The 25,501-nt window shown below is 48.8% G+C and overlaps 1 protein-coding gene across 1 annotated transcript in view; it reads left to right on the top strand.

Annotated features, from left to right (window-relative positions):
- Positions 1-1,848: 1,848 nt before the first annotated feature.
- WNT9A (Wnt family member 9A) overlaps positions 1,849-25,501 on the top strand; it is a 64,267-nt gene continuing 40,614 nt past the window's right edge. Inside the window, exon 1 of the mRNA XM_053409913.1 lies at positions 1,849-2,070. Within this exon, the coding sequence (XP_053265888.1) occupies positions 1,961-2,070 (110 nt within the window). The 5' untranslated portion in view covers positions 1,849-1,960. The remainder of the gene's footprint in view (positions 2,071-25,501) is intronic.

Here is a 25,501-nt window from a genome sequence, read left to right as displayed (position 1 = left end):
GTGTAGTGGCTAGATCAGGCTTCCTCAAGCTTGGCCCTCCAGATGTTTCTGGCCTACAATTCCCATGATCCCTAGCTGGAAGGACCAGTGGTCAGGGATGATGGGAATTGTCACAAAACATCTGGAGCAGGCTTCCTCTACCTCGGCCCTCCAGATGTTTTGAGACTACAATTCCCATCATCCCTGACCACTGGTCCTGCTAGCTAGGGATTCATGGGAGTTGTAGGCCAAAAACAGCTGGAGGGCTGAGGTTGAGGAAGCCTGGGTTAGAGTGTGGAACTAGGATATGAAAGAACCAGGTTCAAATCTACACTCAGCCATGAAACTCACTGCATGACTTGGGGCCAATCACTGCTTCTCAGCCTAGCCTACTTCATGGGGTTGTTCTGGGGATAAAGTGAGGTGAAGCAATATACACCACTTCGAGCTCCTTGGAGGAAATATATATATATATATATATATATATATATATATATATATGGTAAAGGTAAAGGTACCCCTGCCCGTACGGGCCAGTCTTGACAGACTCTAGGGTTGTGCGCTCATCTCACTCTAGAGGCCGGGAGCCAGCGCTGTCCGCAGACACTTCCGGGTCACATGGCCAGCGTGACAAGCTGCATCTGGCGAGCCAGCACAGCACACGGAACGCCATTTACCTTCCCGCTAGTAAGCGGTCCCTATTTATCTACTTGCACCCGGAGGTGCTTTCGAACTGCTAGGTTGGCAGGCGCTGGGACCGAGCAACGGGAGCGCACCCCGCCGCGGGGATTCGAACTGCCGACCTTTTGATCGGCAAGCCCTAGGCGCTGAGGCTTTTACCCACAGCGCCACCCGCGTCCCTATATATATATATATATATATATATATATGTATGTATATATATATATACAGTGGTACCTCTGGTTACGTCCGCTTGATGTTATGTTCTTTCAGGTTAAGTCCCACGGCAACTGGAAGTACGGAAAGGGTTACTTCTGAGTTTCGCCGCTCGCGCATGCACACAAAATGACGTCACATGCATGCGCAGAAGTGGCGAATCGCCATCCACGCATGCGCAGACATGCCGCTGCAGGTTGCGCTCTTTTCATGTTGCGAACGGGCCTCCGGAACGGATCCCGTTTGCAACCGGAGGTACCACTGTATACCTTCAGTAAAACAAATAAATAAATAGATGCTGTAAGTAAATAAATCTGTCATTTAAAAAAAATGACAGGCTTTTAAAAACGACACACATATTAAAAGCATCAAGATATAGACAAAATCAACTGCTGCTGTTTTTTTTTTTATAAAAAAACACCTCCAAATGCTTGGACACACAGAATTGCAGAATTGGAAGGGACCCCTTCGGGTCATCCAGTCCAACCCCCTGCAATCCACTAATCATTGCTGGAGAATCCCGGGCAGGAGGCCCCCCCGACCTCTGCTGGAAAACCTCCAACAAAGGCAAGTCCATCACCTTGCCAGGTAAGCCCATTACCTTGCCAGGTAAGTTACCATCGGAAAGTTCTTCCTGATGAGTAAGCGGAAGGGGGGTTGGGGAGAGTTTTTAGCAGGCTGCGAAGCCAGCAGGGCAACAGGCGGGGAGTTTCAGAGAGCAGTTGCTGCTGCCCTGGCCGAAGATCGACTTTCCCCTTCTCGGATCCACCTCTCCGTGTTCAGCTCAGGACCCGAAGCTCGCCTCTCAGCCTCGCTCTAGCCGAGCGCAGCGCTGCCCCCTTTGCGCCGCTCTCCGCCCGGAGCGCGCGTGGGGGGGGGGAGGGAGGCGGAGCGCAGGGGGCGGGACTCCCCTCCTGGCCCCGCCCCCGACCTTCGCTTCCCTGCTCGGGGCCCCGCCCCCGGCTCGCAGCTGGGCTCGGGCCGCCGCCGGCCTCCCTATAAAGCGGCCGCCTCCAGCCGCCCGGCTGCTGATCCGGCTCCGCGGGGGAAGGAACGAGATGGTCAGCCCGAGCGCCGCAGCAAAATGCTGGATGGACACCGCCTGCTCCGCTGGCTCTTCTTCTCCTCCGCCTCCTGCGCGCTCCTAGTGCTGCTGCTCGCCGGCGCCCCGGGACCGTCCCTTGCCTACTTCGGGTAAGTCGGCGGCGGGCGCGGCTGCCTCACCTCGGGGGCTGCTTTTTCTCTGACACCCCCCATATCTCCTCTCCAGAGGGAACGCGGCGGGGTCGGACTCTGCGCCGGCGATCGCGTGGCGCTGCGACGCTTTGCTGGCGAGGAAGCGAGCCCCGGGCCGCCGCTGGCTGCTCCGGGATCGGTTGCCTTTGGATCGCGCTGCGCTTCACCCGCGCGCAAGCGACGCTGCGCTTCGTGGGAAGTAAAGCGCCGCTGGGTATTCGGGGGCCGGTAGGAGCAAAGGGAGCGGGATCTGGTTGCGGTGGCTGGGGCTGCAGCGCTGTGCGCGCTTCCTCGCGAGTAAAGCGCCCTCGACCTGGGAGGGGCCTGCTTCAGAGCAAACCCGCTGTCCGCTTTTTATTTGTTCGTAAAATGCTTCCTTGGAAACGGGGCTTGTCTTTTGCAAGTTTACCTTCGTGCCTTCCTCTGCCCCCACTACAACCTGCTAGCAGTGTTCCCCCTCGCAGCCGTGGCGTGCGCCCATCACCGCACCGTCGAGCCTGCCTCTTCCTCCTCCTTTCTCCAACATGCTGCTTGCAAACCCTGAGGTTTTGCAACTTTTGCATTTAAGCCAAAACCTCGACGCCCTTCCCTATTCTCTCTCCCTTCCGTTTTCATATAGGGCGCCCGCTGTGCCCCCTCCCCACCCCCACCCCTGCGTGACTTGGCAGCAATCCGGCTGCCTCTGTCTCCCTTAGGTGTGCCCCATAATCCCGCTTCACCTTCCAGCAGAGAGCGGCAGGTTGCTCGCTCGCTCGCTCCGGCGGCGTCCCTGCCCGCTGGACGACCCGCGAGCGCTTCTCTCCGGCGCGTAAAACGCACCGCTCCAAAATACTGCATAAGAAAATCTCGTGCAGGCTGCTTAACCCAGCCTCTATGCAGTCTGTATTTTCCCCTTGCTAAAACCCCTTTTTCAGTATTCCCCTCTCTCCACCCAAAGCCCACCACATCTCCCGGCAAAGTTTTTGCAGACCCCCCTCCCTGCCCAGTATGAATGTTCAGGGATGAGGGGTGCACTTTGCACGAATCTCTTACCTGAACCACCTGCCTTCGCTCTCCCTTCTCCACATTATAGGTTGTTCAGGATGTTCTGCAGCATCCAGGGCTGTTTGCTATGTAGACCAATCCTCCCCTTTATTATCCCCCTCCCCAAATTATTTGGGGTCAGGTGCATCCAACAAGTGGCAAACGATTCCTTGTTCCACGCAGTCACCCTTCTAAGAATCTGATTGCATTGAATTGGAGGAGAGGGACAGGAAGTGGGAGAGGAGTAATTTGGGAGTGCCACTTTCCCTGCAGAACCAAGCGACTCTCTTGGGGTGGGTGGGTGTGAAACACAAATGCACAATTTTTGTCTCCCCTCCCCTCCTTGCAAACTACCTGTGTAGCCCCTTCTGACGCTCTTTCCAAAGAAGACACATTGACTCTTCTTAAATGTGTGTTAGGAAATGTCCAAAGATTGTATTGTGTGTTCCTCACCCTGCAATGAAAATCTTCGGTAGATTGCATAAGAACAATATGCTGTTCCTGGGCTACCGGTGTCAAAGTGGTGGGTTTTTAGGAGAAGTGGCAAAGCTTAAGGGGGCTGGGTCTTTGCTTCTACTTTGGCATTCTAGCAATGACCCCTCCCTTCCTCCCTGGTGCTGCTTGTGTGGGTGACTCATGAGATGATGGCAATGTCAACCTGTTTAAACTCTGTGGATTTGCTTTAAGTTGGCATTAGGCTGGTCTTGAGAAATTGGCCTGAGTCTCTGTGCTGCTGGTGGCGAGTTGGCCTTTCTGCTCAAGGCATGGCTCCTGGCTTGCTTGAACTGCATCCCTTTTCCACGTTAATTTCATGTCTGAAGTTCCAGGCTGTCAGCTGGGAACAGTTTGTTGAGCTCTTTCCCCGCTCCGCTTTGCACTTTGGAAGAATATCCATTGCTTGGCTTGCCTTGAATTTCCCTGGAAGCTGAGCAGGCTTGGAAGAGTGAGGTGAGAGGGTTTTTTTTTTTTTGCTTTTGCTATAAAACATTGTGCTGATCTGGACGCCCTCTATTTATTTTTCTTTTCCGTGGCGTTTAGTGGTGGGCAACAGCCTGGGTTCTGCAAGCTGACATCGGTTTTAAATGTTTGTGGTCACTCTTCCTTTCTGTGTCTTGTGAGTTTTTTGCTGGCCGTGCAATTTACAGATGACTCTGTTAGGAAATGGCAAGATACATTTTATTTATGGGATGGATCATGCTGGTTGTTCCTTATAGCAGTAGGCTGGAGTAGCTTGTGGAGCTGTGCTACCTTTTGAGGCTAAATTGGCTCCCTGCAGAACAAACGTAGAAGGCAACAGTCTACTTTGCCAGATGCATGGTCCTCCTGCAACCCTACAGGCCAATCAAGGATGTAGCCCTCTGATTCCATATCTACCTGCAGTGGCTTACAAGAAAAAGTCTCCTGTAAGAAAAACCAAAGTATTTCTTTTACTTGTTGCTCACCTGGAGTTCACAGGTGGGAGGCATTTTGTATTAGAATGGTAGGTAGCTCCACTAAGGAGATGGCAGAACTTAACCACTTAGTCTGCAAGATCTTGCACTGGAAGCCAGCTGTTAGAATGAGCTTTAGTCACCAGGGGTGTACAAGGATGCTGCAGAACTGGTGCATGAAGCTTCTGCTGTAAGGGGCTTCAAGGCTCCTGTAAATGCGTTTGTCGAGATGCAATTGCAGGGTCTGGAATGTGCGTTTCTGGTGCCCTGGTGTGTGTGTGTGTGGCTCCTTCTCTCTCCCAACCTGCCCCAGCTATAGTGATTACTGCTGCCATGTGTTTCTAAGCTCTGGCATTTGGTGGGCAGGCAATCAAAGAGAACAGCGAGAATAATCTGTTTCTTTTCTTCTTCCTGTATTTCATAAGACTCTGTGTCTGGGAAAGTGCCCTCCCCCCCCCTTTTAAAAAAACCTCACCGGCCTGTCTTGGAAGTATGTCCCCCACCCTTCTGAGCTGGTATGTCTGAGTCCCTCCCCATCCTCCCTCCTCTGTGTGCCTGCTCTGATTTCTGCAGCTTCCTTTCTGGAAATGCAAAATGGGTGGGGAGCTGTCATAGGTCGAAAGGCTGTTCTTCTGATCTCAGATCCTTCCCACCGGAGAGGAAAAAAGGAGCAAAACGATTGCGTGCTGGGTGTCCTGTTGTGGCTGCTGTTGCTCTCTCCTTCTTACTCCCCCACCTGCCAAAGACTTGCCACATCTTCCCCTGTTTTAATGAAGTTTGAAAGAGAAGCCCAATCTGCTCCTGTTTGATCAAAAGCATCCCTGTGGCTCTGTGTTTCGCTGCCCCTACTCCTAATTAAGCCTGATGGCAATTGGAGCAATTGGATGCAGTTGTAAAAAGTTGACCTTCCTTACCACTTGTTAAAACCACTCTAGTTTGAGGGGGGTGGGGAGCGGATGGTTTTAAGTGCAGTTCTGGCTCCTGCCAGCAGAGGGGTCCATTAATCCATGAATTAAGGTTTTTTTTTTTTTTTTTAAAAAACCACCACCCCCAACTACCCTCTGGTGTTAAGACTCGCAGGTGTATCCTGTTCTCTAAGAAAATAAAATATTTTCATGGGAAAGTTTCTTTTTGCACTCTCCCTCCCTCCCCTCGTCTTGTTCATTTCTATTTATTTTGTTTCGCTCTGGGAGGATCCATTCTCTGTAGGCTGGGATCGGAGGCAAATAGCCAGCCTCTCCCCCCCAACCCACAAGCACCATAGCAAGATGAGGTTTCTGTTTTAGTGCAGAAAGAATTAAATAAAATGCAAGGAGGTTGCTTTAACCTGCTTCCCTCTGTAACTTCCACCTCTTCAACCTGCTGAGGTCCTCTCCTTGAAGCGTGGCCATCGCTTGCCTCTTCTTAAACCTCAGTGCTTAATGGATGTTTTGGATTCCCGACAAGTATCATACCTGGAAAAGAAGCACTCCTAAGTGTTTGTGCATGCAGGCACATAACAATCGTGCACGGATCTCTTTCTGCATGGACAAGAAGAGTCTGCGTGCCACATATGGTGGAATAGGTATCTGCTTATCATACAATTGCGGAAGTTGGATGCTTTAGCTGAGATTCCTGCATTGCAGGGAGTTGGACTAGATGACCCTCGGGGTCCCTTCCAACTTTACCATTCCATGAAGGAACACCAAGGGTCATCCAGTCCAACCCCCTGCAGTGCAGGAATCGGTGCATGGGTGCAGAACATGGCACTTCCCCATTGAATCCTTTCCACATGCAAGACTGTTGAAAAGGCCACTTAATTCATGTGTGTGATGCCTTTCAGGGTAACAGGGGAAGCCAGGGCATTGCAGAGATTGCTGCAGTGTGGCTGATGTGCATGGGTGCATTGCAACCCCACAAGGAAAGAGCGTCACTTAATACGCCAGGCATGGGCATTAATGGGTGTTCAGGGCATGCCTTTAGAGAGAGACTGTTCTGCAGAAACGTTAATGCCTATTAAGGTCTCCACTGTAGGCAGAAGGCTTGACTTTGCTCAGTGTTTATAACACAGTTGATGGTTGTCAGATGGGGGAGGCTGGTGGTTTCATGTGCTGCTTGTGGGGTTCCCAAATACCTCTGGTGGTTAGGCAGAAGCAGGACATTAGACTAAGTCCATCCTTCCAGCCTGGTGCCCTCTGGAAGTATAGCACCCGTTGGCCTCAGCCAGCACCAGGCTGGGGATGGACAGACCCAGCGAACTATTAGCATGGTCTAGCGCTGTGGGTTAAACCACAGAGCCTAGGACTTGCCGATCAGAAGGTCAGCGGTTCAAATCCCCGTGACGGGGTGAGCTCCCATTGCTCAGTCCCTGCTCCTGCCAACCTAGCAGTTCAAAAGCATGTCAAAGTGCAAGTAGATAAATGGGTACCATTCCAGCGGGAAGGTAAACGGCGTTTCCGTGCACTGCTCTGGTTCACCAGAAGCAGCTTAGTCATGCTGGCCACATGACCCGGAAGCTGTACGCCGGCTCCCTCAGCCAATAAAGCGAGATGAGCGCCGCAACCCCAGAGTCGGTCACGACTGGACCTAATGGTCAGGGGTCCCTTTACCTTTACCTAGCTGGGCTCTGATATTGTCCTCATGCACCTGTGGCTGGAGCAGAAACCTGTGGGGTCCTGATCCCCTTGCGACCAAGCCTCCTTCTCTTTCCTTTGCCTCTTGCTGGGTTTTGTTCTTGGTCACAACACGGTGTGACGGAATGTCAGGCAAGAATGTTTTGAGCTGTCTTGGATATCGCAGCAGCAGCATCAACTGAGCGAGGTGCATTATGGAGCAGGGTAGGAAAAATAAGTGCCCAGGCAGTGAGGTAGGTGTCTAAGAATGGAGGGGTGGGAGAAGTGGAGATATTGCCATGGGATGAATGTGAGTAAATGCTATTGCAATGCATCCTGCATCTGGTTGGCCACTGTGAGAACAGGGTGCTGGACTAGATGGGCCATCGGCCACCAGACTCTCCTTATGTTCTTCAGGCCTGGGTTTGCTGTGGGATGAAGGCTATGGAGGCTTCTTGCTGGAATGAGGTTGAGCCTTTGGAATAAAAGGCGGAGGCAGTTCTAGGCTGCTGGGATGGCATGGGAGAGCGGGCAGAGAGTACTGAAGGCAGGAGGTTTTTGGGTGATGGAGCTGGAACTGGGAAAGCCTTTGGCATGATGACTGTGTAGAATTCCTTGGGCAGACCAGATCCTCGTCACAACTTGGGGCAAGTTACATCCTCTGTGCTTGGGAAAGTTGGCGGCTATGGCAAAGTGTGTTTTTAACGTGGACGTTGCCTCTTGGAAGATGCTTTGTAAAGAAACGAGCAAGCTGCGAGGATGCTTGCAGTTTCCACCAAATCTGTTCTGGCTACAGCTGCTTGGAACACATTGCGCGGAAGTGTCCCTTGGAACCTGGTGGTAATTGTGTAGGGGACAGTCTGGCCAAACATCTGTAACTGTTGCCTCTTACGACTTTCCCAGTGTAAGCAGCTGAGGAAATCACCCTTTGTCAATTAACTTGCAAATATTTGACTGTATTGTATGAGCTTCAGTATTGACTAGATTCAACAGTCCTTGTTGGTTAGGATGATGGTTTCTGGATTAGCCCAGGAAAGGTCACTGGGGGCCTCCAGTGTTGGCAGCAGTTCATCTCATGGTAGAAAAGGAGGGTGGCTATCATCACTGTGTCTTATGCAGCTCATTTCCAGAGGCAACTGGTGCCAGGTAGAAAGGGAAGGCTGGGCTAAGACAAACCTCACTCTGATGTAGAAGGCATCTGTTCCAGAGGGCAAGGCAATCTGGTGCCGTTTCTGAAGCTGAATGATACGCTTTACTGCTGATAGGCAAGCAGCAGACCGCAGTTGCTGGCTGTGATATAGTTTTGCAAGAACACCTGTAGATGTTTGAGTCCACTGCTGAGGTCCCAGGAGGTGCAATGGTGGTGCCAGGAGTCATAGGGCTGTATCTGACAGTATTCGAATCCGAAGCACTCCTGCATGGCTAACTTAGGTTCATTAATTTTAGTGGGTCTTTTCTGAGTAAAATTCCCTTGGCCACAATCCACAAAATCCTGACAGAAGGGGAACTTGTTCTTTGTACTAGGGTCCAGATGCAGGAAATGTGAAGAGTTCTGGAGCATGTTCCAAAATCTGTTTTCCATGCATTTCCCTTTGCCATTTATTACATATTTGTATCCCTGCCTTTTCTTCCAAGGATCTCGAAGGCGGTTTGAAGTAGGGCCCTAGCTGAATGGTAGAACATCTGCTTTGCATGCAAAAGGACCCAGTTTCAGTCTCTGGAATCTCCAGGGAGGGCTGGGGAGAAGACCCCAGTGTGAAACCTGGGAAGAACCTCTTCTAGGTAGTGTAGACACAGGAGGTGGATCCTGTGATCCTTCCAGGCTGGTTCAACAATGGCTTCCATCACTCTGGACCACTGCCCTTGCCGGCAAAGGCTAATGGGTGTACAAGGAAGAGTGGGGGGCTCTAGGTCCCCATCTCTGGTGGAAACAATGCTGAGCTCATTGGACTGAGTTTGTAGAAGTCAGCTTCCTAGGAGATCTGTACCGCCGAACGTCCCCAGTTCCCTTTTGGCAGTGGCAGTCAGCAGCCTGGAGCCAGCCTGGTAGCAGATTTGCCTGGGGACAGATTTGCAAATCCAGGGACTGTCTCCGGGAACCGGGGAAATCTGGTAACCCTACCTTGGTGTGATCAGCAGCAAAATATTGGACACAGCGGAAAGGAAATGCTTGGGGAAGCTGTGCTGCTTACTTGGGAGAAACCAATTGGATCTCTGTTTCAACCATCTGGTTGGCTACTGTGTGAACAGGATGCTGGACTAGATGGGTCCATCAGGTTCTTCTTATCATCTTAAGAGGGATGGTCATGGAGCTTGCCCCAGAATCTCCTGATAAAGCTTAAAGCTAGTGGAATAGGCCACCTTCCTCAGTACAATGTGTGTGTGGTTTCGATGGCCATAATGCAGGAGCTGTCTGCAGCACCTGCCTCAGTCTTTGGCTTGGCCTGCAGCAGCAGCAGCTGTTGCAACGTGCTTAATGCTCTTTTCCAGTGAGTCTTGTTGGCATGTCAGCTTTCCTTAAGCCTCTGTCTGCCTGTATAGGTTGCGCCAGCTGAATCATCCTATTTAGACTGTGCTGTCTGGAGACCCTGCTAGCGAAACCCTGGGCTACTCATAGGGCAGTCATGGGCAGAAGGTAGATCAGGATCTGCTGGTAGATCTTCAGGGGATCTCTCTCCTCTCATGTTAGTTAGACGGTGAAACGGACAAAGATAACCAGGAGTGGTTAAATCAACTATGATTAAATGGGCTCAGGACATTGGTCATAATATTTTGTTTGCTGACTGGGAAAAGTTGTGGACCACCGGGATGAAATTCACGGCATGTAATGCCTTAAGAGAAAATATTATGAAAATGATTTATAGGTGGTACATAACCCCAGTCAAGCTTGCAAAGATTTACCATTTGCCTGATAATAAATGTTGGAAATGTAAAGAAAAGGAAGGTACATTTTTTCACCTTTGGTGGACGTGCCCGAAGATTAAGGCATTCTGGGAAATGATCTATAATGAACTTAAAAAGGTATTTAAATATACCTTCACTAAGAAACCAGAGGCCTTTCTCTTGGGCATTGTCGGCCAAGGGGTGTTAAAGACGGATATAACTTTCTTTATGTATGCTACAACAGCAGCTAGAATACTTATTGCAAAGTACTGGAAGACACAGGATCTACCCACACTGGAAGAATGGCAGATGAAGGTGATGGACTACATGGGCTTGGCAGAAATGACGAGCAGAATCCGAAACCAGGGAAGAGAAGCAGCGGAAGAAGAGTGGAAAAAGTTTAAGGACTATTTAAAGAAATACTATAAAATTAATGAAAGTTAGAATGATGTTGGACTGGAAAGTAAATGGTTACTATTAGCAATGGTTAAGACAAGGAGAATAAGGAAGATTAGCTTAAATTTAAAGTAAAATAAGGGAAGATTTGCTGAGTAATGGATTAGAATTTGGAATACAGAAAAGGGAGGCATGAGGAAGTCGAGGAAGAAAGGTTTAAGAAATTAGGATATGAAATGATACTTGTTTTTTTTGTTTTTCTGTTATTGTTTGTTTATGTATTTGTCGTTGTTATGTTTTGTTTGTGTGGCTATAAAAACTGTTTAATAAAAATATTTTTTTTTTTAAAAAAAAGATAACCAGGAGTGGACTTCTGTGTGAAAGGACTGTGTTCGGTTCTGCTGCTGAAAACAAATTTTCATACAAAGTGCTATGACTGCAGAGAGCCAAGCTTGACCTGATGCAGAAGTCTTGTGCTTGAAACTTTTGATATCTCTCTCTTTCTCCCCTCCACCCTTTAACTGAAAGCAGGTAGTTTGGATTGGTGTTGTGGTGCTCGGAGATGCGTGTGTCTGTTAATAAGAAAACACGCTGGGCAGTGCCACGAAGATCTTCTGCTGGTAGCTAGAAAGAGCAGGGCTGTCTCTGTGGTTGTTGTTGTTTAGTCGTGTCCGACTCTTCATGACCCCATGGACCAGAGCACGCCAGGCACTCCTGTCTTCCACTGCCTCCCGCAGTTTGGTCAAACTCATGCTGGTAGCTTCGAGAACACTGTCCCACCATCTCATCCTCTGTCATCCCCTTCTCCTTGTGCCCTCCATCTTTCCCAACATCAGGGTCTTTTCCAGGGAGTCTTCTCTTCTCATGAGGTGGCCAAAGTATTGGAGCCTCAGCTTCAGGATCTGTCCTTCCAGTGAGCACTCAGGGCTGATTTCCTTCAGAATGGAGAGGTTTGATCTTCTTGCAGTCCATGGGACTCTCAAGAGTCTCCTCCAGCACCAGAATTCAAAAGCATCCATTCTTCGGCAATCAGCCTTCTTTATGGTCCAGCTCTCACTTCCATACATCACTACTGGGAAAACCAGAGCTCTTACTATACGGGCCTTTGTCGGCAAGGTGATGTCTCTGCTTTTTTGTGTGTTTGTCTCTGTGGTGGGCCCCCACTTTGTTTAATGCAAGCCTAGTAGCATCTACTCTGACTGCAGCAGCTCAGCATTCCATGATCTTGGGTAGGCATGTGCGGTCCCTTCTGCCCCTCTTGTCACTTTCTGCCTGGTTCTTTTACAATGAGAGATGCCAGGGACTGAACCCTCTTGCATGCAAAACACCTGCTCTGAGAGGTGGGTTAAAGGAAGAGGAGGCAACCCATGTAGCAGAGGTTGGTAAAACAAAACCCCCGTCCTGGTTCTTGGTAAATTGTAGTAGGAGGGGAGATATCTCAGACCTGCTGGACTTAACCTGTTTGAGGGCCGGTAATGTGATCTGCTTGGGTGCAGCCCTGTGGTCAAATCATTCCAGATCCTACAGTTCCATTGCTATCTATTCTTTGCAGATGCTTTCTCCTTCCATGTTTTCAGCTACCAAGAAAAGGAATTCTTTGTGAAAGTAGCACAACTCCATTCTTAGCAGAGGAAGCCGACTTGCCACATCATTGTCGGCACTGACCGTCACCAGCTCTCCAGGGTTTTGGGCAGGGATTTCCCTATCTCAGTCCTACCTGGAGATTGAACCAGGTGCTCTTCTGTCTAGCCACACAGCCCTTCTCCAGACTAGCATCATAGAAAGCTGCCTTATACCAAGGCAGACTTTTGGCCCATCTTGCACTGACTGGCAGGGGCTTGTCAGACAGGGGACATTCCCAGACATTCCCAGAGATGCCGTTGGGTATAGGATCTCTGCAAAGCATGTGTTTTCCCACTGAGCTTTAAAGCCCTTAACCGTGAGATTAAATGAGAGGTGCTTCAGTTTGTTGGGGCTACATCTCTACTCGCACAGATGTAGTTTGGTGGAAACTACACAGGGATGTAGTTTGGTGGAAGGGTATCTGCTTCTTAAAGTTTAACATTCCTCTTCTCCTGAGCTTTTGGCTAATTAAACAATCTATGTGTGGGTGGGTGGAGGGCATTGTTTTAGTCTGTTATTATGTTATGTATTTCTGTGTTTTTATATTGTAAACCACCCTGTGATCCCCAGATGGAGGATGGTATAGAAAATAAATAATGGTCAAAATAATCATAATAGCAGGTATGTGTGTAAGCGGGGCCTGCATTCGGGACAAGGGAGGACCCTGGCTTGAGAAAGAGGTGTAGCTCAGTGGTAGAGAATCTGCCTGAGTCCAGAAGGTTCCAGGTTTGATCCCCGTCATCTCCAGGTAAAGATCCTGCCTGAAATCCCGAAGAGCCACGGCCAGGGAGTGTAGGCAGTGATGGATCGATAGCCTGACATGGTAAATGGCAGCTCTCTAATAGATTTAACACGTCAGTCAGAGCCAGTGTGGTGAGCGGTAGACTCGTAATCTGGTGAACTGGGTTCGCGTCTCCACTCCTCCACATGCAGCTGCTGGGTGACCTTGGGCCAGTCACACTTCTCTGAAGTCTCTCAGCCTCACTCACCTCACAGAGTGTTTGTTGTGGGGGAGGAAGGGAAAGGAGAATGTTAGCCGCTTTGAGACTCCTGAAGGGGAGTGATAAAGCAGGATATCAAATCCAAACTCCTCTTCTTCTTCACAAGCAAAGCAATCTGTGTATATATACACACCCTGGAGATCTCTGCTGTTTTAAGGCAAACCTCCCTGCCTGTTTCACAGCATCCTGATAAACGAGACTCCTTCCTAGTAGCAGCTATTAATGTTGCTCTTGAGCATCCAGGGCACCAGCAGCCGCGTTAAACAGATGTCACTTCGGTGAAGCGGCCTGCTTGAGCCACCGCTGCTCCGTTTCACGGTCTGCCGAAGCAATTGAGACAGCTGGGGCTAATCTCCAGCAACCCCAAACTTTTTTCCCTCTCTCTCTTTTATTTCGAGCAAAGAATTTTTGGCCTTTCCAAATGTGTGGCCTATCCAGGAATTGGAGCAGCGGGACAAATCTTTCATGGTTGCCTGTTAATGAGATGGTGTCAGCCCAAAGCTATGCTGCTTGTCTGGCAACTCGGCTGTGTTGGCAACTGGGTGAGAAGCATGCTGCATCAGGTGGTCCTCTTTTTTTTCTTTCCTGGGGTAGGTTGGCGGGCCTGGATAGGGTCTTCACTAGGTGATGTGCCCACTGGGATTTTCAAGGTTCTTAACCGTAAACAGTTGTGTGTTTTAAAGGAGAGTGATGATGTAGGGTTAGGTATATCGTGGCATATAGGAATGAGCGGAACTTGTCAATTCCATTTTTGTTTTTTTCCAGTGTGAAAGATTGGTATGCTCTATTTCCCCATCAGCGTGTCATTTATTATCATTATGAAAGAAAAATCCTGTGCATTTATTTAGACACATTTGTATATGTGCCGTCTTGTCCTCAAACTTGGGCAGCAAAATGCTGGCCTGGCCTTGTAGGGCTGCCCCACTTAGTGGGCCTGGATGGTGCTGTGTCTGGCCTGTGTTTAGCTATATTCCACACACAAACATACCCTCCTCTTACCTGAATGAGGAGGGTGTGGTATGTTGTGTGTTAGATGCAGAGACATCATGTTTTGACACCATATGCATTGTTGTTGTTTACTCGTTTAGTCATGTCCAACTCTTTGTGACCCCCTGGACCAGAGCACGCCAGGCACTCCTGTCTTCCACTGCCTCCCGCAGTTTGGTCAGACTCATGCTGGTAGCTTCAAGAACACTGTCATCTCGTCCTCTGTCATCCCCTTCTCCTTGTGCCCTCCATCTTTCCCAACATCAGGGTCTTTTCCAGGGAGTCTTCTCTTCTCATGAGGTGGCCAAAGTATTGGAGCCTCAGCTTCAGGATCTGTCCTTCCAGTGAGCACTCAGGGCTGATTTCCTTAAGAATAGATCGGTTTGATCTTCTTGCAGTCCATGGGACTCTCAAGAGTCTCCTCCAGCACCATAATTGACACCAATGCATAGGCCTAGCCTTAAGCATGTAAGGTCTACACAACCTGCAATACTGCCATAGCTGGAAGAGGATATGAGAATTTGCTTTCATTTTCGGAAGTAGCGCTGAATGGCTTGGCTTGCGTTCTTTCTCCCTTCGCCCCCTGGTATTGGTAGTTGCTCCAAAGGTGTTCAACCAATGCAAGCCGAAATAGCTTCCCCATCTAAATCAAAGCACGAAATTTTGCATTGGCGAGTCGGTCGTCCTGGTGGTTTAGCCAGCTCTTGGCAAGATGCTTGAACCACAGTATCCGTAATACTCAGCAATTTGCCCGATTGTTATGCTTGGCTGGGTGTGTGGATTTCCTTTGTGAGCTTAGAGCTACTATCTTTATTAGCAAAATCCGGCTCTTTAAAGAGTCCCCAACCCCATGCTGATTCAAGTCTGGAGGACGGTGTGATTCAGTGGATAGTGGGGTGGGACTGGGAGAGCTTTTCATCTGCCTCTGCCTTGCGTGCAAAAAGGGAGGAATCCCACATTTTGGCACAAGCATCTTCCCGGTTTCTAAGTGCGCAAGATGTAGCTTAGCTTTATTAGATACTCTAGCTTGGGCTGGTCCCTAACCGTAAGTGCCTCTTAATTCTAAAGCCTTGCAAATGGGCTGCCCTGCCCATAAACAGCACAAGCCCCCAAAGTCCTGCAGCTGCCTCCACTTTTACTACAGCTGCCTCCACCCAACATGATGTCATGCCGTGACATCAGCATGGTTTTTTTTGGAAGCTAGTGGGTTTACTCCAGTTGCTGACATAACCCTTCCATGTCCATGGCAAAGCCATGCTGGCTGGTGCAGTGGTCATAATACAGGCAGGAAGAACTGGGTCAGGATGGCCTGTGTTGAGATTTGGGTTGTGTCTACATTGCTTTAGATCAGGGAAATGTTTTCAGCCCATGGTCCATGTTGTTTGTTCATTTATTAATTAAATTCGTACATCACCACCCTTCATCTGAAGATCACAGGGCGGATAAGATAAAAGTGCAAAAAGAAAACACAAAATACAGTTGTTGTTTAGTTGTTTAGTCGTTTAGTCATGTCCGACTCTTTGTGACCCCCTGGACCAGAGCACGCCAGGCACTCCTGTCTTCCACTGCCTCCTGCAGTTTGGTCAAACTCATGCTGGTAGCTTCCAGAACACTGTCCAACCATCTCGTCCTCTGTCGTCCCCTTCTCCTTGTGTCCTCCATCTTTCCCAACATCAGGGTCTTTTCCAGGGAGTCTTCTCTTCTCATGAGGTGGCCAAAGTATTGGAGCCTCAGCTTCAGGATCTGTCCTTCCAGTGAGCACTCAGGGCTGATTTCCTTAAGAATAGATCGGTTTGATCTTCTTGCAGTCCATGGGACTCTCAAGAGTCTCCTCCAGCACCATAATTGACACCAATGCATAGGCCTAGCCTTAAGCATGTAAGGTCTACACAACCTGCAATACTGCCATAGCTGGAAGAGGATATGAGAATTTGCTTTCATTTTCAGAAGTAGCGCTGAATGGCTTGGCTTGCGTTCTTTCTCCCTTCGCCCCCTGGTATTGGTAGTTGCTCCAAAGGTGTTCAACCAATGCAAGCCGAAATAGCTTCCCCATCTAAATCAAAGCACGAAATTTTGCATTGGCGAGTCGGTCGTCCTGGTGGTTTAGCCAGCTCTTGGCAAGATGCTTGAACCACAGTATCCGTAATACTCAGCAATTTGCCCGATTGTTATGCTTGGCTGGGTGTGTGGATTTCCTTTGTGAGCTTAGAGCTACTATCTTTATTAGCAAAATCCGGCTCTTTAAAGAGTCCCCAACCCCATGCTGATTCAAGTCTGGAGGACGGTGTGATTCAGTGGATAGTGGGGTGGGACTGGGAGAGCTTTTCATCTGCCTCTGCCTTGCGTGCAAAAAGGGAGGAATCCCACATTTTGGCACAAGCATCTTCCCGGTTTCTAAGTGCGCAAGATGTAGCTTAGCTTTATTAGATACTCTAGCTTGGGCTGGTCCCTAACCGTAAGTGCCTCTTAATTCTAAAGCCTTGCAAATGGGCTGCCCTGCCCATAAACAGCACAAGCCCCCAAAGTCCTGCAGCTGCCTCCACTTTTACTACAGCTGCCTCCACCCAACATGATGTCATGCCGTGACATCAGCATGGTTTTTTTTGGAAGCTAGTGGGTTTACTCCAGTTGCTGACATAACCCTTCCATGTCCATGGCAAAGCCATGCTGGCTGGTGCAGTGGTCATAATACAGGCAGGAAGAACTGGGTCAGGATGGCCTGTGTTGAGATTTGGGTTGTGTCTACATTGCTTTAGATCAGGGAAATGTTTTCAGCCCATGGTCCATGTTGTTTGTTCATTTATTAATTAAATTCGTACATCACCACCCTTCATCTGAAGATCACAGGGCGGATAAGATAAAAGTGCAAAAAGAAAACACAAAATACAGTTGTTGTTTAGTTGTTTAGTCGTTTAGTCATGTCCGACTCTTTGTGACCCCCTGGACCAGAGCACGCCAGGCACTCCTGTCTTCCACTGCCTCCTGCAGTTTGGTCAAACTCATGCTGGTAGCTTCCAGAACACTGTCCAACCATCTCGTCCTCTGTCGTCCCCTTCTCCTTGTGTCCTCCATCTTTCCCAACATCAGGGTCTTTTCCAGTGAGTCTTCTCTTCTCATGAGGTGGCCAAAGTCTTGGAGCCTCAGCTTCAGGATCTGTCCTTCCAGTGAGCACTCAGGGATGATTTCCTTCAGAATGGAGAGGTTTGATCTTCTTGCAGTCCATGGGACTCTCAAGAGTCTCCTCCAGCACCATAATTCAAAAGCATCAAATCTTCGGTCATCAGCCTTCTTTATGGTCCAGCTCTCACTTCCATACATTACTACTGGGAAAACCATAGCTATACCTCGGGTTAAAGTTGCTTCAGGTTGAGCGTTTTCAGGTTGCGCTCCACGGCAACCTGGAAGTAACGGAACACGTTACTTCTGGGTTTTGCTGCTCACGCATGCACAGAAGTAGCGAATCGTGACACGCAGATGCGGGTTGCGTTCTCTTCAGGATGCAAACGGGGCTCTGGAACGGATCCCATTCGCATCCAGAGGTACCACTGTACAGTGGAACCTCAGTTTCTGAACATCTCAGCTGTCGAACGTTTTGTAAGCCGAACGCCAAAAACCTGGAAGTAAATGCTTCCATTTTTGTATGCGCCTCGGAAGTCGAATGGCTTCCGAGGTGCGTTTCTCCTTTTTCTCAATGAGATTTGCTGACCGCCCATTGCGCCTCAGTTGCTGAAAATTTCAGAAGTCAAACGGTCTTCCGGAATGGATTACGTTCGACAACTGAGGTACCACTGTACATAAGTAAATAAAAAGCTAACACCCCCCCTTTCATAGACAATCTGGCAGTGGGTGGGGCTCGCAAGCAACAAGGCTGCAGTTGTTTGGGGAGGGTTTGTGATGATGGAGGGCGTACCTGCAATGCAACGAAGTTGTGGCTGTGCAGAGGCAGACAGCAAGGCCAATGATTAACTTAGCCTTGTAGATGCCACAGTGGCAGCCATGAGACTGAAGGGGTAGAGGGGAAATATGCAGACCTCCATGGTACCCCCTTAACAGGAAACCATTTCTGTTTAATCATTACTGGGCACATGCTTTATCTCTTATTTGGACATTTCCTGTGAGCAGGTAATTTAATTGGCATTCAAGGCAGGAGGCTGAGTGTTCAGAATGGGGTGGGGAGAGGAAGTTAACTGCAATACATACATTTGCAGGGGGAAAAAGCTTCTCTGTGTATTTTGTCATAGGAACATAATAAACTGCCTTATACTGGATCCCTGTACATTGGGCCCTGACTGGCAGCAGTTGCAAAGGAACAGAAGAAACTGCCTTATACAGAGTCAGCCCAATGGGCCATCTAGTTCAGTAGTGTTTGCACTGCCTGGCAGGGACTAGGTTTCAGACAAGAGCCTGTCTGGAGATTGAACCCTTCAGAGGTCTTCTGTAAGTCTGGTAGTTGTTTTTCTCATTGACATCTGGTGGGAGGGCGTTTCTACCGAGGAAACCAATTCCGTTTGTGTTTGTATATAAAATTCACCCTTTCCAAAATCATCTGAGAACCGAAACATGACCATCCTTCAAAATTTGCATGTCAAGGAGTGGAGGGGGAGCCGGAAGTTGCAGGTCTTTCAGCAGAGCAGATACAGAAGTCTTGTGGTATACCATGACTCTTCATCTACTGTAGCCTGATGGAATAGCAGCTGTGGATGTTGCTTGAAAGAGCAGCCTGATTGAGGAGGTCTTCAGCAGAGCCTCTCCTATATAAGCTGCTGGAAGGACCACTCTGCTTCCAGTCCTCCTCAGCTCAATGTCTGGGTCTTAAGTTGCAGCCCAGATGTCCACTTCACCTGTACACATGAGCGAGGAAACCATGTGGATAAAGAAATACCGTATTTTTTGCTCTCCTAAAAAGTAAGGGGAAATGTCTGTGCGTCTTATGGAGCGAATGCAGGCTGTGCAGCTATCCCAGAAGCCAGAACAGCAAGAGGGATCGCTGCTTTCGCTGCGCAGCGATCCCTCTTGTTGTTCTGGCTTCTGAGATTCAGAATATTTTTGTTCTTGTTTTCCTCCTCCAAAAACTAGGTGTGTCTTATGGTCTGGTGCGTCTTATAGAGCGAAAAATATGGTATATCATGTCAAGTTTGGCCTAGCAATGGGCTGGGTTGTCACAGCCATGCATAGCGCCACCTGAACCGCTCTACTTTGAATAAGCTTCAGGAAATGACACAAAGCATGCAAGCATTCAGTGACATCATGGGGAAGGACATAGCAACCAAGCTTTGGCAGATAGCGCAGATGAGGCTATTGAGGGTCTTCCTTTTAGAGGATGAATGACCCATCTGCAGTTTGTCTGTGGAATAGGACAGCAAGCAAGCCCTGTTGTTGGTTTTAAATCTTGTCTGTTCTCCAGTGAACTTTCTTTTTCCCTGTTTGCAGAAGCACAGTTGTAACTGATGGGAAGAAACACTGGACTCAACAGGCTGGCAAATGCCAAGGTTTTCTGGTCTCCGGATGGAAAAAGCAGACCAAAATCTCCTTATGGCGCTTGTTCCAAGGAGTTGAAATAACTTCATGTCTTGCATGTTGCATGTGGTTCTCAGCTTCTGTTTCTGATATTAAATCGCTCATTTTCCAGCAAGAGTTGAGGGTGGGGTAACTTCATGGCTGGGTTTTTTAAAAAAAATAAAAATAAAGAAAAACTTGGGGAGTGTGAAAGCATTTTAAGACTGAGTTACTCCCTCTGGCTTCAAATTTGGCAGCCATCTGCAATATTAAGAGTACGCAATAGGTCCTCCACCATGTCGGTTCATGAACTTAAAGCCGATACGCTGCTGAGTTCTGAAGCGAAGCTGGGAAACTCGCTATCTGAAAAATATCAAGTCGCTGGAATTTCCTGATCTTTAAAAACATAGAGTGCACATGCACACAGAAAGCTTGATGTCAATTCAATATCGAGTAAGTTTGATCTTAAAAATGCACACACCCTGTGATATTCCTTCTCCTGCAAAAGGTTTGCGGAAGGCCTGGAATTCAATCTACAGCATTCCCAGGGAAGCCTGGAAGAAATGCCTTTATTGAGACACTTAGTAGTTGCTCTTAAGGCACGGGTGAATCCATCAACTGCAGCTTCTCTTTTTTTCAGTTATCCCCATCAGTTTGCTTCAAACCCCCCACCCCCCAAAAAAAAAATCCACATGAAGATTCACCAGCATTTCTGTGTGAGTTGTCCTAAAATACCCATCTTTGCAAAGTAATTTCCCTTCGAAGCTACTGGATTATATTCTTGCTGTGGCAGTTGTGACACCTTGTAATAATAATAATAATAATAATAATAATAATAATAATAATAATAATAAAAATTTTATACTCCGCCCATATATTCCCTAGCCACTCTGTGTGGCTTCCAACAAAACACTAAAATACAATAACCTATTAAACATTAAAAGCTTCCCTAAACAGGGCTGCCTTCAGATGTCTTCTAAAGGTTTGGTAGTTATTTTTCTCTTTGACATCTGATGGGAGGACGTTCCACAGGGCGGGTGCCATGACCGAGAAAGCCCTCTGCCTGTTTCCCTGTAACTTGGCTTCTCGCAGAGAGGGAACAGCCAGAAAGCCCTCGGAGCTGGACCTCAGTGTCCGGGCAGAACGATGGAGGTGGAGACGCTCCTTCAGGTCTACTGGACCGAGGCCGTTTAGGGCTTTAAAGGTCAGCACCAACATTTTGAATTGTGCTTGGAAACGTACTTGTGCATCTATTGTCTTTGGCTCCCAGTACAGGTCTCCCATTGCAGTTTGTTGCTTGAGTCTTCAGGGATGAACATGCTGTAAAATGCAGTGATTGCGACTGATGCAGCTGAAAGTCAAGTGAAGGTAGACAGGGCTTGAGCATGGAGGGCCGTTAGAATAGTCTTGGGTTGCCCAGGATATGGAGGGCAAAAGGAATTAACTCCATGGACTGTGTCATTAACTTTTGCCTCTAATTGGCCTGATCTGGGGTGGATTTGAACAGGACGTAATAGAGTGTAGGGCTGCTATTAAATCTTGGTCATTAGAGCCTTATTTACCTTGGTTACTTGCCTCTTGGGCTGCTTTATTCTCTGAAGGAGCAAACCATGAATGAAAATAGCTTCAGCGAGGGGTGTGTGTGTGTGTGTGGCGCATTGCCACGCCACTATGTGCTGTGATCCTGCCAGGCAGCTGAGTCAAAGCAGGTCAGCAATTCTATGGGAGACCTACAATGGAGAACTGGGTATAAGCAGGTCTCCCTTTAACGCTCCTTTGAAGAGCCTCGCAGGATCAGACCAAAAGTCCATTGAGTGCAGAATCTTGTCTCTGATGTTGGCAGCAAGTGATGTAGGCCTGATGGGAATTTTTGATTTGGGTTTTTTTTCAAAACCCCCGCAAATGATGCTAAAGTTGCAAAGGGTAATTTCCATTGGAAAGTTATTCAGTGTCCTAGAGAGTGAGCCTATTTGGAATGTTCTGTTTTGCTTGTATTTAGCGAGCAAAGCTAAATGCTTAAGCTGTTGAACCTGCCTGATAACTGCATTTCCAATTGTGTCCATCCCTTGTCACTAATGAACTTGCAAAGCAGAATTTTATGCAGAAAAATAATGCCCCTCTCCTGTCTGTTTTCCAGTTTCCCACTCCAGATCACTGAGCAACCAATTGCCTCTGGGAAGCCCACTTAGTGGGGTGTGAAAGCAATTTCTGTCCATTGTTTTGTATATCGAAATATAATGCCTTCTGAAGCAGAAAGTTCTGTTTGGCTATCACCCACTCACATGTCCAGCTGCCCTGGACAAGATAGCTTGGTGGCAGAGCTGGTGCATTGTTATGCCAAAGGTTCCTGCTTCCAGGTTAAGCCTCTGGCATCACCAAGTCAGGTTGGGAAAGGACTCCTGGAGGGCTGCTGCCAGTCAGTGTAGGTAATGCTGAACTAGGTGAGCAAATTGTCTGACACGCTCTTATATTCTGAAAGCCACCCTTGTTGTTGCATATTGCTGCATTGTTTTGACGCTGCCTGCTAGAAACCAGGAGCTGAAAGGTACAATTAGATCTGCTTTCACTGATGCCACATAGTGACCCAGAGTTCTAATGCTTGGGTGGGTGAGGGGTTAGTAAAGGTAAAGGGACCCCTGACCATTGGGTCCAGTCGTGGCCAACTCAGGGGTTGTGGTGCTCATCTCGCTTTACTAGCCAAGGGAGCCGGCGTACAGCTTCCGGGTCATGTGGCCAGCAGGACTACGCCACTTCTGGCGAACCAGAGCAGCGCACGGAAACACCATTTACCTTCCCGCCAGAGCGGTACCTATTTATCTACTTGCACTTTGACGTGCTTTTGAACTGCTAGGTTGGCAGGAGCTGGGACTGAGCAATGGGAGCTCACCCCGTCGCGGGGATTCGAACCGCCAACCTTCTGATCGGCAAGTCCTAGGCTCTGTGGTTTAACCTACAGCGCCACCCACGTTCTAATGCTTGGGTGGGTTAGTATCTACCCCCATTTGTTCCAATGGAATCTAAAACTGCATAAACCTCAACTCTGATCTCCCCACCTCGCCCTGATAGCTTACTTTTCTGGTGCCAAATGCTGCCTGCCTCTCCAAAGCATTTCAGCCTTTCCTTTTAGGGAGCATGTTTTGACCTCTGAGCATCTTGCTCGCTCTCCTCCTGAACGTTTCTCAAGCTTTATAACACCCTTTTAGGGGTGAGACCTATGGGCTGTGTAGCTGCCGCTGAGATGAGGGACTGTCTCAATCAGGAGCTTGGGTGTCTTGTATTGCTCCAACTGCATCAGGCGTATGGCAAAAAAACCCCCGTATTTTTCGCTCTGTAAGACACACTTTCCCTCCTAAAAAGTAAGGGGAAATGTGTGTGTGTCTTAGGGGGCGAATGCAGGCTGCGCAGCAATCCCTCTTGTTGTTCTGGCTTTAGAGATAGCCGAGCAAAGCCTCTTCAACAACATTTGATTCAGAATATTTTGTTTGTTTTCCTCCTCTAAAAACTAGGTGCATCTTATAGTCGGGTTCGTCTTATAGAGCGAAAAATACGGTAAATCATATCCTGAACTGTTTAGATGAGGTCCAAGGGTGGGGAAGCAGTGAATAGGCATCTGGTTTATATGTTGGAAGGTTGGTATTATCCACCTTACCTGGCAAGGGCTCACCGGTGTTATAGGCAAGGGTCTCTCCCATGAATACCTGAGATGTTGGGGGTTGAACGTGGAATGTGATGCATGCAAAGACATCCGCATTACTACAGAGCCACAAGGCTTCCTTGTGTTCTCTGACTTGCAAGGCGAGGCCCATCTGAACTGCTTGTCAGCTGCCACCAAGCTTTCTGTTTATGTATCCTTCTGCTTGTAAAAGGGAAGAAATTTGCCTAATGCAATGGAAACCTCCAGTTCCAGGAGGGGAGGACTGTAGTTTTTTAGGCCGCAGCTTGGGAGAGGACCTCGGCCATGCGCTGCTTGCTTCTCTCCCCCCCCTCCCTCTCTCTCTCTCCTCTCCAGGAAGTTCAGCCAGAGAAAATATCAACAGTTCCATTAAAAAGTCTGCCGGTTTTGCTAGAGTAGTGAAATAAACATACCTGTAGGCAGAGCAGATTGAACCGCACAGGAAACATTAACTAGAGAGAACACACACAGAGCCCTCCTTGCTCTCCCCTGTATAATCTGCCCGCTAGAAAACATTGCTGCATGCAGATGGCAAGGAATAAATCAAAACAGCAGCCGAGGGGATTGTGCGGGATGTGGGGAGAGAGGGGATCGGCGGCTGGGGGGGTGGGGAGGGTAGCGGCGCGGGAAGAGGAGAGACCCAGCTTGGATCGAATGCAGAAAAACCGGAGTGGTGTAGCCAACAAAAAGACTTGTGCCTCTGAACTCGAGAGGCAAAGCACGAAACTGGAGCTGTGGACACGACGAGAGCCAAATTGAGCCACTTTGTCTTTCTCTCTGCTTGTTGCAAAAGTGGGGAGTGCCTGCAGTTCAGGGGCAGAGCAGATGTTGTACAAGGCAGGGGGTGCAAGAGAGGTCAATTGCTGGCCCCTGCCGTCGAGTGAAAATATTTTGATGTGGCTGCGAAAGAGGGTTCTGTCTTGGGACTCTGGAAGAGTTGCTACCCCTCTAGAGTTTTCTGCGTGATGAGTATACACCGGAGTGAAGGAAGCTGCCGTAACCTGAGTCAGAGTCAGACCATTGGCCCATCTGGCCCATCTGGCCCAATACTGTCTACACTGACTGGCAGCAGCACTCCATGGCCGCAGGTAGCGGTCTTCCCCAGTTCTACCAAGAAATCCCCGCTTTTGAACCCAAGGCTGCTTTCATTCAGATCAGGTGTTCTGCCAATGAGCTGTGACTCCTTCCTAAAAGGTAAAGGGACCCCTGACCATTAGGTCCAGTCGTGGCCGACTCTGGGGTTGCGGCGCTCATCTCGCTTTATTGGCCGAGGGAGCCGGCGTACAGTTTCCGGGTCATGTGGCCAGCATGACTAAGACGCTTCTGGCGAACCAGAGCAATGCACGGAAACACCATTTACCTTCCCGCTGGAGTGGTACCTATGTATCTACCTGCACTGGCATGCTTTCGAACTGCTGGGTTGGCAGGAGCAGGGACCGAGCAACGGAAGCTCACCCCGTCGCGGGGATTTGAACCGCTGACCTTCTGATCGGCAAGTCCTAGGCTCTGTGGTTTAACCCACAGCGCCACCCGCGTCCCGACCTTTTCCTAGGTGAACACTAATTGCCTCTTTATTGCGAAACCTTTGGGGTTTGGGGCCTGGGTCCAAGGAGTCATGACCTGGAACGGTGTTGCATTGGTTTGAAATCGGCCAGATCTTTGGGGTGCAGGCATTTTTTGTAAGAACACTTTGAGAAATGTGGTAGCAAAGGAGTGAGAAGAGATCTTCGTGAGTCTAGCAAAAATTAAACGATCTTGGCTGTAACCAGTGAGTCTGATAGGCTTTCAACTTTCCCCTGAACTGTGTTGACTGGACAAATGTTTCTATAGGTGCACGAGTGTTTGTTCAAACCAGGGCTTCCCTTGATGGCCACTGCTTTCTCCTTTGACGCCTCTGGAGTCCAACCCATCCAGGATCACATAAATTAGGACAAATGTTGGCATGCTACATCTGATGTGCTGGTTTTGGTGAAACTGAAATTGCAACAGGAGTGCAGGAGACTGTCTTGTACAGAGTCAGGCCATTAGTCTACCTAGCTCAGGTTGCCTACACTGACTCGCAGCAGTTCTTCAAGGTGGGCATTCCCAGCTGAGGAGTGCTGAAGAATTTGCCTTGAGGGAATGATATAATAGAACCTGGTATTTTGCATTAGCTGACAAGCTTTTGCAGAGAGAGAGAGGCTGGCTAAAGGCAAAATCTCATGACGCCTTTGATGCTGATTGGATACTGTCAGGGAATCAGGAGCAGGAGCACTGGGGAGAGAGGATTGGGAGAGCGAAGGGGAA

The sequence above is a fragment of the Podarcis raffonei genome, chromosome 12 (assembly GCF_027172205.1).
Source record: "Podarcis raffonei isolate rPodRaf1 chromosome 12, rPodRaf1.pri, whole genome shotgun sequence".
Taxonomy (NCBI): Eukaryota; Metazoa; Chordata; class Lepidosauria; order Squamata; family Lacertidae; genus Podarcis; species Podarcis raffonei.
Note: the sequence above shows the minus strand (reverse complement) of the source record. Positions and strands in the feature narration are given on the sequence as shown.